The sequence below is a fragment of the Sus scrofa genome, chromosome 7 (assembly GCF_000003025.6).
Source record: "Sus scrofa isolate TJ Tabasco breed Duroc chromosome 7, Sscrofa11.1, whole genome shotgun sequence".
Taxonomy (NCBI): Eukaryota; Metazoa; Chordata; class Mammalia; order Artiodactyla; family Suidae; genus Sus; species Sus scrofa.
In genome coordinates this window covers 35242539-35255213 of record NC_010449.5, presented here as the reverse complement: position 1 = coordinate 35255213, position 12675 = coordinate 35242539, and the positions used below count along the sequence as shown (strand labels likewise).

The 12675-nt window shown below is 50.1% G+C and overlaps 1 protein-coding gene across 1 annotated transcript in view; it reads right to left on the bottom strand.

Moving 5' to 3' along the window:
- The window catches only part of DAAM2 (dishevelled associated activator of morphogenesis 2), a 158689-nt gene that overhangs the window by 30720 nt on the left and 115294 nt on the right, over positions 1 to 12675 (bottom strand). The window contains 6 exon segments of the mRNA XM_021098661.1: positions 902 to 968; positions 2054 to 2157; positions 3839 to 3949; positions 5228 to 5561; positions 8396 to 8490; positions 8917 to 8991. Coding sequence (XP_020954320.1) covers positions 902 to 968; positions 2054 to 2157; positions 3839 to 3949; positions 5228 to 5561; positions 8396 to 8490; positions 8917 to 8991 — 786 coding nt within the window.

Here is a 12675-nt window from a genome sequence, read left to right as displayed (position 1 = left end):
CCATCACTTACTGGGGTCTGTCTGCTCGCCTGTAGCCACTCTAGTAGGTATACAGGGTCTCGCATTGTGATTTCTTTCTTTTTCTTTTGCTGGGCCAGCGGCCAGGGATCAAACCCATGACGCAGCAGTGACAAGGCCCGATCCTTAACCCCTGGGCCACCAGGGACTCCCTTTTTTCCTCTTTCTCTCTCCCCCTTTATCTTCTTCTTTTTAAATTCAAGGCTTTTATTCAGGATGTAAAGAGAGGGTGCTTGGCTACTGAATCGCCATCCAAAAGTAGGTCTCCATTTGAATGGGGATATTATAACACCACAGTTAGGCCTTGAACATGTGCGTGTGTTCAAGGTTCTCAAGGATAAAACGGAAATGATCTTGTTTGCTGAGCATGATCAGGTTAGTGATGGGGAGGGTGACTCAGGAAATTACTGGAAGGCAGGTGGGAGGTCAGCCCAGGAGAGACATTTGAGAGAAATAATGTAGAAGAGTCGTTTCTTGGAGTTCCCATCATGGTGCAGCAGACTTGACTAGCATCCATGAGGATGAGGGTTCCAGGTTGCAGGTGCAGCTCGGATTCCGAGATTCCGTGGCTGCGGCACAGGCCAGCAGCGGTAGCTCCGATTCGACCCCTGGCTGGGGACTTCCATATGCCACAGGTGCGGCCCTAAAAAGGCAAAGGGGGAAAAAAAAAAAAGAATCATCTCTTTCCTTTGGGGCTTGCAGTCTCCTACAGGGCGGATAGTTGACCTGGTTGAGGCCTGCTAGGTGAGGCCCAGCAGAGCTGCCACAAGGCCAGGGTGGCATAAGCAGGCTGCACCCACCAGGGAGCCCCACCAGCACTAGACCTACCACAGCACAGGGTCGAGGACCCGCAGCAGCCACCCCTGCCCTGCAGGCACCTCACCATGTCAAACCTCCTGGCCAGCTCCAGATCATCCTCATTCCGGACCATCTCGAAGAAGTCCAAATGCCTAGACAGGAGGTGGGGGGAGAGCAGACATCATCAGCAGGTCACCCCAGGGTGAGGGGAACAGTCCCTTCAAGCCACCGCAGTGACGAAGTCTGAGGGCTTCATCCAGGTGAGGCCAGGGCAACAGCAGAAAGAAGCCAGCTGCCTGCATGTCAACACTCTCCTCCTTAGAGAAGCCCGTGCCATCCCTCGGACAGCAGGAGGCCACACCAGGGTCCTGCCACCTTAGCTCAGGCTTTTCATAGTGCCAGCACTGGGGCTGGATCATCCTGGGCTGTGGGAGGCAGGTCTGCGAGCTGTGCACCAGCATCTCTGACCTTCGCCCACCAGAGGCCCACAGCATCCCCCACTTCGAGCGATGACAACCAAAAAGGTCTCCGGCATTGACGGTTGTCCCCTAGGGGGTAAAATCACCTGCAGGCAAGGACCACTGCCCTACGTCGACCTTCCCCAGTGTTCTTAGACTGTCCCATGTCCCCACTCAGGGCCAAGCTCTCATTTTCACTGCATTCACTCTCCTCCATCCACTGCAAAGGGGCCCTCCTTTCTCCCTTGGGACCTAGTGGGATAGAACAGCCTGTAGGAACAGGGCGGAGCCAGAGGGCCTCGCTGGTGCTGCACAGGGAACTTACTGTGCCCTTTGGTCACTAAAGGTCTCGATGGCTTGCACCTCTGGGACGGGCATCTCTTTGCTGAGGGAGAGGGCACTGTGGGTCGTTTAGCATTCCTGGTTCCCTGTGACCAATCCTAGTATGGCCCCCGATAGCAGCCAGGTTGAGAACCACCCCCACATGTTTCCCAATTCCCCCCAAGGGGCCGTGGTGGAGGATTCCCGGGTCCACCTGCCTGTAATGTTGGAGATGAGATGGGAGGTCAGCAAAGAGGACCAGCGGGGTCACAGGGGATGTGAGACAAGGGAATGGGATGGCTGTCCACCTCTCCCCAACCCCAGAGCTGCTTCTGAATCGATGCTGGTTGTGGCAGGTGGTCTCCAGTGGAAGGGCAGCCTCCACAAAGGTCCTGACCAACCCCCCACGGAGGCACCGTCCCTATAGGTTTGCAGTGGGATGGGTGGCTCAGCCTTACTTGTCCAGGATGGCATTCTCGTGCTGCCGGAGCTTGTCAATCACAGGCTGTATCCCCAGCATCAGGAACTCGTACCGTAGATGCAGTCGGAACTCCAGGTTATCCTGGGGGCCACCAAGGAAGGACCAGACTCACTGGCTGGTCTCCATTTCCACAAGAGTCCCCAGTGGACCCCTCACTGCCACTTAGTCATTGTCCCACCACATGCCCCGTCGAAAACTCATCGGAACGGCTTCAAGCCCCAGAGTTTCCAGAAAGGGTTGGGGGAGACATCCTTTGACCTTGTTATTTACCCCCTTTAGGTCTCCTGCTTCGCGTCCTTTAAATCCTTTACCAGTTTTTCTTTTTTTAAATAAAAGGATAGTTGGTTTACAATGGTCTGTCAGTTTCTGCTATACAGCATAGTGACCCAGTTATACATATACATACATTTTTTTCATAGTATCTTCCATCATGTTATAAGAGACTGGACACAGTTCTCTGTGGGTAGAGTAAGACCTCATTACCCATCCATTGGAAATGCAACAGTTTGCATCTACTCACTCCAGACTCCTCATCTATCCCCCACTGCCTCCTCCTCCCCCCTCGGCAACCACAAGTCTGTTCTCCATGTCTGAGTCTGTTTCTGTTCTGTAGATAGGTTCGTTTGTGCCGCATTTTAGATTCCACATATAAGTGATATCATATGGTGTTTGTTTCTGACTTACTTCACTTGGTATGAGAATCTAGTTGCATCCATGTTGCTGCCAACGGCATTATTTTGTTCTGTTTTATGGCTGAGTAGTATTCTGTTTTCTCTTAGTGTTTGGCATCAAAGAGCAGTGATGAAGAGTGATACAGAGCGCATGCTCTGGAATCAGGCAGATCTTGCTTCAAATCCCTGCTCTGTCACTTACTAGTTTTGTGACTCTGCAAAAGTCTTAGTTTCCCCATCAGTAAACGGGCACTGTATTACTTCCCTACAGAAGTGATATTCATAAAAATTACCTGATGAGGTATGGTTAGTAATTAAGCAGAACAGATGTCAGCATCAGTAGCTGGTGCTGATCAAAGTGAGGTCAGCATCTCAGGGACAGGTAATTTCCCCAACCTAACTCCCTAACTCAGGTCATCAGGATGGGATGCAAAAAAAAAAAAGAGGAAAAAGCAGAGGGCATTAAATTGCCCCTTTTCACCATTAACAAGCTGACCTTGACTGAGGCATATGATTGCCTTAGAATCTGGGGAGTTCACCTGCTCTTCAAATTCATCTTCTCGATTCTTGCTATTTTTATAGCCTAGGGATTTCCCATTCTTTTCCCAAAGGAAGGGGAATCAGAAGTCACCCCTCCTAACAGAAGGTGCTAGAAGAGCATGACCAGCCAACCCAGAAACCAGTCCAGAAGCAGGTCTTTAGACAGCTCTAGAAAGAAGGGCCAACACTTGCCCTCCTCCCATAAACGACCCCACCACCACCTTAAGCTATCACCAGCCAGCCAAGCTTGGGGCTGTTCCATGACACACAAGATGCAGGATGTCTCCTCTGCAGATGCTCCCTAGGAACCCCTTGTGACAGATGAGGTTCATGACAAGCTAGTCTTTCTTGGCCCCAAGTGAAGAAGGCAAGAGGTGATAAAGGTAAACTGAAGACGATGATGTAGCGGCAGCCGCACCAACCAGGTGTCCTGGCCCCTTCCCTCTGCCACTGCCTCCAAGAGCTCTCGCACACTGCCCCCCTCCCCCACCACTCCCCATTCCGGGGTCAGAAAGGCAGGGCACAGTCAGAGCACAGAGAAGATGCCTCACCTCTCCTGCGCCAGCATTGAGGACAGCATTGATAAAGGACATGATGGCTGTTTTCAGATTCACTTCATCCCGGTATCGGCCCAGGCTTCGGTCCAGCTCATTCAGCAGCGTCTGGGTGGAAAGGCAGAGTGGAAGAAGAGAGGAGGGCTCGGGATCCTGCAGCCCAGCCTCTATGCCTTTGCTCCTGCCGTTCCAACTACCCAGAATGCCCCGCCAGTTCTCCCTACCCTACCCCATCTATCCAACTCATCTCAGACCATCCCTAAAGGTCCTGCCTTATTTCCTCTCCACTCAGCCTTGGGGACTTGGTTTATTTTGCTGGGCAGTGCTGAAATGCCGCTTCTGCATATGACAGCTGTTTACAGCTCGTCAGCCCTCCATATCTTCGGGTTCCGTATGTGCAGATTCAACTGACCCCAGGGTTGACAGAAACATATATATTTTTGAAATTTCAGGAATTTCTGAAAAGCAAAATTTGAGTCTGCTGCACACTGGGGAACTGTTTACATAGCATTTATATTGTACTTAGCGATTTACAAAACATTTACATTATATTAGGTGTTATAAGTAATCTAGAGGAAGAGGCGCATAGGTTATATGCAAATACTACACTGTGTTATATAAGGGATGTGAGCATCCACAGATTTGGGTACCTGTGGGGGTCCTGGAACCAGTTCCCTGAGGACATGAAGAGTAACTGTATTCCTTGCCTAGCTCCTGGTAGCATGGATGCTACCTTTTATCTCCTTTGCATCTTCTACAAAGGGTCAGGGGTCACTTTCCAATCAAAGCAGCTGTTTAAAAATGTTTGGTGATAGAATAAACATATAGTCTATACAGGTGGATAAACCATAAGGTCTGTGACAACAGTTCACGTGTATAGAGACTTACTCTGTACCAAGACAGTTTGTTGTCTCTTTTTGTGAGGAGAAAGACAACAGCATGACCTGAGCTCCCAGGACTGGTCCCAATGGCTGCATAGCAGGCACTGGCCCAGGCATAGGGCCTAAAATTTTTTTTTTTTTTCTTTTCTGACCTCCTACACATGAAGTTCCTGGGCCAGGGACTGAATCTGAGCCAGAGCTGCGACCTACGTACATCACAGCTGCAGCAATGCCTGATCCTTTAACCCACAGGGCCAGGCTAGGGATCGAACCAGCACCTCCGCAGAGACAAGCCAGATCATTACTCCACTGCACCACAGTAGGAACTCCAAGGCCTAAAATCTTGATCCCAGCAAATGCATTCAATTTAATAATTTGTGACGGAGCCCCTATACGAGCCAGGTGCTGGGCTCAGAGGTGTAAAGTCACAAAAATAAAGCAGACTAATATGCTAGCCTACAGGGACCCATGGTCTAGTGAGGAGGCCATGTCCCCAGCCCCTCACCTGGAAGCGCGTCCGCTCGGCCGCGTACACCTGGTAGTGTAGCATGGCCTGCAGCACCTTCTTGTGGCCACCGGGCACCAGGCACACGGCGCCCAGAATCTCCAGCACGGCCACCTTGGTCTTGCTGTTCTCCGTGCGCAGGCTCTGTGCGATGGTGCTGATGGCCTCGGGCTGCGCCAGCACATGTGCCCGCCCCTGGGAGTTGTTCATCAGAGCCTTGATGCAGCCAATGAGGGAAGTGTGGATGCGGCTTTCACAGGTGGCGTGGTCCATGCTCCGGAGGAAGTTCAGCAGACAGGTCAAGCCCTCCAGCTCAATGAAGCGGGTCACAAACCTGCCCAGACCAGAGCCATCAGCAAACCAGGTATCCTGACTGGCATATTATTCTGTACATATTTTGCAAAGAGCTATCCCATTACCTGGGTACCACTGTGTCCCACCTAGAGTAGCCACTTGGCTCATTTTTAAACTTTAATCTAAAGCACTAAAATCCTGGGAGTTCCCTGGTGGCCTAGTAGTTAAGGACTTTGTATTGTCACTGCTGTGGCTCAGGGTCTCGCTGTGGCTTGGGTTTGATCCCTGGCCTGGGAACTTCTACATGCCCCGGGGGGAAGAAAGGAAGGGAGGGAGGAAGGACTTAAATCCTATCACCTTGCAAGGGACTTATGTCTTATTTGCATTTTTTTTTTTTTTTTTTTTTTATGGCCTCACCGGTAGCACATGGAAGTTCCGGGGCCAGGGACTGAATCCAAGTCACAGCTTCGACCTATGCCGCAGCTATGGCAACACCAGATCCTTTAACCCACTGTACCTCCACAGCAACCTGAGCCACTGTAGTCAGATTCTTAACCCACTGAACCACAGCAGGAACTCTTTAGTTGCATTTTAAATACCAGGCATTTGCATGTCATTGACTTTTAAGTTACACAGCTATAAAGGAACATGAAAAAAGGATGATTGTGAAATTTATTAGGATAATTATCATCGCTGTTAAACCGGAAGACTCATCACCCATGAGGATGGGAATTAAGAGAATTATAGTCAGACAACAAGAAGGACTTCCAGACAGGGGACCCAAGGCTGGAGAAAGTACTCTGCAAGGGATCTCTAAGAAAACATCCACGTTATCATGAGTGTTAGCAGAAAACATTGAAAACCCTTAAGTTCAGGGGTTCTTAACCTGGAATCTATGTTCCCCTAAGGGTCTATGACAAATATTCAGGGGTCTGTGAACTCGGATGGGAAAAGAAAATTACACTGTTACTTTGTGTAACCTCGACCTGAAATGTAGCCTTTCCTTCCGTGATGGGTGTAGGCAATAAACTCCAGTGGTATCAGCAGAATCTGTGACTTTGTCACCCAAAGAAATCACAGCTATTTTCATCTCAAATTACAGTTGTTGCAGATGTCTCAGAATATCACTTCCACTTATCAGCATTTCAAAATTGTAATGGTTGCTAGTGCTGGTGATTTAAGGCATAAAGAAGTACATTTATTGCTATCTCACTAATGTTTAATATCTGGTAACTGTATTTTAATTGGCTCACTTTTTAATCTTATCTATTTCTATTTTATTTTGTTATTTAAAAACATTGTTCTGATAAACAGTCAGTAGGTCTCACCCGGGTGCCAAATTTATCTGTGGCGAGTGTGTGCACACACACTTGTCGGCTTAAAACCCTTGATTTAGTAGAGAAATAATGAATGACCTAAGGAAGCGTCATAAGTGAAGCTAAGGGACCACTGCCTATAATTAATACATTGGCTCCTAAGTGCATTTGCATGTATTTCTACATTATTATACAGATATGGCGAGAATTCAACTTAACTCTTGAATTGTTAAAAATAGACGCTTTTTTTTTTCTATTATACACTTTTATGTATTCCACAAACTTTCCATCATGCTGATGTGTAACTTTTCTAATCAGAATTTTATTAAAGGGAAAGAGAAATAAATTGAAGTGGGAGATGAACTGGCAACTTCCCCTCAACCCTCCTACCTCCTGACTTGTTCATCCTTCCTGCATCCCCCTTCTCACACCAGGCTTCCACCCCACTTGCATCCCCTTCCCACACCAGACCCCCACCCCACCCCACCCGAGCAATAAGCAGGATTTAGGGGCTCTCATTCTCCTTGAGGCTCTGTTTCCGGGCTCCTAGGGGCAGAGAGTTGAGCATGCACACGCACACCACACACACACACTAGTGTGTTGATAAACTTTTAACTACGAGTTCTCTGAAGAAAGAAAAGAAAAAAGGCCTGACAGTGGTGTTTGCCAATTTCCATGGTATAAATACTCCCAGCAGAGCTGATTTCAACTATCAATGTGATATCATTGCACGTGGAGCTGGGAAGTGCTGCACCGTGTATATATTCCCACCAGGCACATACAATGAGTGGTGTGAACACAATGAGCCCACAAAACAGTCAAGAGTATACCTAACAGCACAGGGTCGTCAAATCATTAGATAATTAAGGAGTGATACGTTGCAAGTACTTAATCACTCTGGGTTTTGCTATCGTGCATTTAATCATGAGTTTATATAATCTACATTTCAAACATAGCTATGTTTAACAACCAGCTTGCAAAAGCTGCTGAGAATTTAGCAGTTGGCTCCCACGAGCCGGTTGCCAGACACAGAGGAGCCTGTGGCTCTTGGCCCTTTTGGACCCTTACATGACGTGGCCTGGGAAGCAGGGAGAGGCTCCTTTCAGCCCTTGAGCCACCCATCCCCTCTTCCCCGCCTGCGCGGCTCCCACACTAGATGAAGGAAATCTCAGCCACAGACATCACATCGCCCCCCAGTGGCTGGAGTATTTCCCTCCCACACGCACCTCCTGCTGGGCCCTTTGTGCTCAGAGCTCTTTCTTGCTCACCTGTGCAGGTGCCCACTCTCCCTCCTGTTCTGTCTTCCCAGTAAAATAGGCACCTGCCTTCAGAGTTTTTTCAGATAGCCCTTGAGGACCTGGTACCCCATCTTCCCCTGTTCACCTACCCTCCCCCCCACCTGTGCAGCCTCTGGCAGCTGGGATGTGAATTCCAAGCAGTGCTGGAGAGTGGAGTCGGCCAAGGGGCGGGATGGGAGCAGAGCTCTGCGGGAAGCTTAAGGAAGTTGAGGGACCCCTGGGTGGAAGGAGGCTAGGGAAGGGCACGCGCCGTGAGTCACCTCATGGGCTGTGTCCGGAGGGCAGTCTTCAGGTCTTCCACCACTTGGTTCCTCATCTCCGTCTCCTCCTCATCAAAGGCGTACAGACTCTGCATCTGAGGTCAGGAGAAGGGGGCACAGGTCATGCTGGGCTGCCCATCTCCCCGCTCCCTGCACCCCTGGCCTGGATGTGACCCAGGGGCCACTGGCGCCTCTGGGAACAGTTTACTAAGACAGCGTGTCAGGCTCTGAAAAGGCCTGGGTTCAGGTCCGGATTTCGCTTTGCTCATCTGTAAAATGGAGAGAATGATGAGCCCAGCCTGTGTGATGGACACTTGGCTAAGAAGTGTTTACATGGTAAGGGGGGCTTTAACGTCACACAGGGGAGGCAGGGATCCTGATAAAATCTTAGAGAATCAGTAGTAAGCTGCTGATCGCCAGCGAGCAGGGTGCAAGGAGAGGGGGGAGGGCAGGGAAGACAAGGACCACTCTCCCTATGACCTTTCCAGATGGGGCCGGGCCAGGAGAGGCGTGAGGCTCACCGCAGCCATGGAGTTGATGCGGTCGATGTAATAGTCAGGCCAGCTGGTCGCCAGCTTGTTGGGGTCCTCCTGCTCCTGGAACAAGAAGAAGAAGGGGTGTATGGACCACCTGGCCAGACAGGCCCATGGTCATGACCCTGAGTTTCATCCCCTGTCAGCAGAAAGATTCATCTCCCCACCAGCCTTGACAGGGTGACTTTGAAAAAGTTAAAAAATGTCCCCAGGGTTCCGCTTCTTCCTGGGTAGGATGCAGATCACAAACAAACATCGAAACTCAGGACCAGCCGATGACCATGGGCAGGAACCATGGAGGTATAAACATTTTTTTTTTTTTCTTTGTTAGGGCTGTACCTGCAGCACATGGAAGTTCCTAGGCTAGGAGTCAAATTGGAGCTGCAGCTGCCGGCCTACACCATAGCAACTCCGGAGGATCCTTAAGCCACTGAGCGAGACCAGGGATCAAATCCGCAACCTCACGGATACTAGTCAGGTTACCCGCTGAGCCACAATGGGAACTCCCAATACTTTCAAGGAACAACACGTACAATTAAAAATAAATTTGTTTTTCCCTGTTATATTTGTTTTATTTAATAAAATATAATTTTGTGTCTGTTGAATCTAATGATAATTGTGTTTATATTCTGTATATCTACTTTATCAAATTTCATTTTTCTGACAATATCATTCTCATTGTATTTTACACAATTATTGGTCTGTGATAGTTTGGATATTTGAAAACTTGGTCTTTCAGACAGTTTGAGAAGTACTGGTTGATAGAAGCATTTGGGGCAGCGCCTGATGCATGGTAGGTGCTCAATAAATTGTAACTTTGCCAAAAAGAGGGAAAGGGACATCCCCAGGCCCTGGGTTTGGGAAGGAGGAGGGGTCTGCGCAGCTGGGAGGTGGAGCCCAGGTCAGGGCTGGCCCTCAGTTCCTAAGAGAAAGCCTCAACTCTGCCCCAGGTGCAGGCAGGAGGATGGGAGCTGGCTAAGCATTGATGCTGATTGAAGATCCAGCCTTTCCTCTAGCCAATGGATCTGCTTCTGGGCCTTTCGCACACACTGCTCCTTCCGGTCCCTGGCCCTGGCCCATGTGGATGTTCCCCTCATCTACTTTCTGCCAATTTCCTGCTTTTGAATTGGCATGAAAGTCTACCTCCTGATAAACCCATCTGCCAACCAGCTGGCCTGGACTTGGCCCTGCATCCCTCAAGCCCATCCACTGGGGCTTCCTGATTTTGTTTCAAAAATATCCAAATTTTAGGGAGTTCCCATCATGGCTCAGTGGTTAACAAACCCGACTAGATCCCTGAGGATGCATGTTCAATCCCCGGCCTCACTCAGTGGGTTAAGGATCTGGTATTGCCGTGAGCTAAGGTGAGCTGTGGTGTAGGTCGCAGACGCAGCTCGGATCCTGCGTTGCTGTGGTGTAGGCCAGCAGCTGAAGCTCCAATTCAACCCCTAGCCTGGGAACCTCCATATGCCATGGGTGTGGCCCTAAAAAGACAAAAGACAAAAAAAAAAATCCAAATTTTAGATCAGTGAGAAACGTGCCTCGATTGGGTCTTTGAGATTTCATGTGGCTACATGTGTTATGTCTGCATGGCCAACACCCCCAGTGCTAGGGGATCACAGAAGAAAAACCAAATATATTATAAAACACATACTTTCTTGCCTTCACTGGCTCCCCAGTGAGCCGGTCCATGTGCATTTAATGAGTACCTATCATGTCAGTCACTGAGCCCTGAAAGCACTGAGCAAAAAGCCTTCGTGTCTGCTTGCCATGCAACAGGCTGATGCCAGAGCAGGGTGCCCAGTGCCAGGACTGTCGGCTGTGGATCCTGGCAATCCGGGGTGGGGGACAGCTAACACAGAGGGCTCACGGGGTGGCGTCTGAGAGGACCGGGCTGAGTTATTTAGGATGCCTGAGGCCAAGACGTGGGAGGGGGTCACAGACAGAAGCGGTACCACGCGGAAAGAGAAGGCTGAGTGAGGCTGAGTGGGGAGAGGACACACAGTTTAGTCTGGAAGGTGGAGAAGTCTGGCCGTTATCAACCCTTTCCTCATTTTGGCTGCATAAAGGATTAAGTTCGGGGCCCTCACGTGGAAGTCAGCTTAGAAAGCAGAGAATCACGAGATTCGGTGAATTGTTCCCGACATCAATGTTCGCCTCCCTCCCTCCCTTCCGTTCATGACTGGAGCCTTTTTTGAGACCTGCTTTCTCACAATGAGACTCCTGACACAGAGCACCGTATTCCACAGGCGCTTAATAAATGCAGGGTGTGTATACTAGACAGTGGCTTGCAGTGCATGAAGCCCTTGCATCTCTTCGGGGTTCTCGGCCTCTGGCAGGCCTGTGTTCCAGCGTCAGTGGACGCCCTTGTCATAATGGGCTGGTGGCGTTGCCTCTGCAGGCCTTCCTAGCTTCTGAATGTGGGATAAAGGACTGCACTTGGCCTCTAGCATAGTGTCTCACTCCAATCCCCCACTTCTTTAAAGTTGGTCTGGCCCCGTATGGAGCCAGGGCTGGAACAAAGACCCTGAGTGAGAAGAGTAGGAAAAGAAGCCAAGAATGGGCTGTGGGCAGCGTGAAGGACAAACAGCCCCAAACCATCCCAGAGCCGCCTGCCTCCTCCCAGGAGGGCGACGTCTGAGCCTCAGGTGTGGGAATAGCCAGGTCCTGACTCCCAGATGCCTGGACTCTGAGCTCAAGAGAACAAGCTGCAAGCCTGAAAAATGGGAGGGTGGAAGGGTGAGGGGGGAAGTGGGCCAAGAAAGAAAAAGGGAGCGAAGGAAATGGGCTAAAATCGAAGGGAGGCAAGAGAGACACAGGGAGAGAGAGATGAAGGGAAGAGACCCAGAGATGGAGGAAGAGAGTAGGCACAGCCACTGTGAAAGCAGAAGGGAGGAGACAAAAAGTAAGCCCTGACTGCAGCTGGGCGCACCCTGCTGTGGAGGACCAATGCGCAGAGTATGCGTAGGGAGCATTTATTAAGCACCTGCAGGATACTCTGCTCTGACATCTTTTTTTTTCTTTTTCTTTTTTTTTTTTTTTTGTCTTTTTTTGTCTTTTTAGCGCCATACCCGCAGCATATGGAAGTTCCCGGGCTAGGGATTGAACAGGAGCTGCAGCTGCTGGGCCTATACCACAGCCACAGCAAGGCCAGATCTGAGCCACATCTCCAACCCAAAACACAACTCACTGCAACGCTGGATTCTTAACCCACTGAGCAAGGCCAGGGATTGAACCCTCGTCCTCATGGATACTAGTTGGGTTCTTTACTGCTGAGCCGCCACAGGAACTCCCACATGCTCTGACATCTTTTAACGAAGGTGAGCTGGAGGGAAGGGTGGGGAAAGCAGAGACTAACATGTGACCCTGACATGCAGGCTGCCCAGTAAGGCTGAGCCTGGGGGGTGGGTAAAGACCAGAAGGGACCACTCACTTCCCCCAAACCGAGTCCTCCCAACAGAGCTGCCCTCACGTAAGCCAGGGTGGCACACCCTCCACGCACCAGCACGGACACAAGAAGGGAAACAGGACTTGCCATCTTGCACCTCTCCTGCAACCCAGGGGACGCCTGCTCATAGGATTGAGGGAAAAAAGGAATCCTATTTCCCTGAATGTAAGCTCCATAAGAGCAGGGATTAATTCTGTCCCCAGGTGGTCACCGTCATTCCCACAACACCTAGAGCAGCGCAGGTGTATAAGAAATACTCATTTGCATCTATTAACCCCAAATTAACAGATGCAAACTAT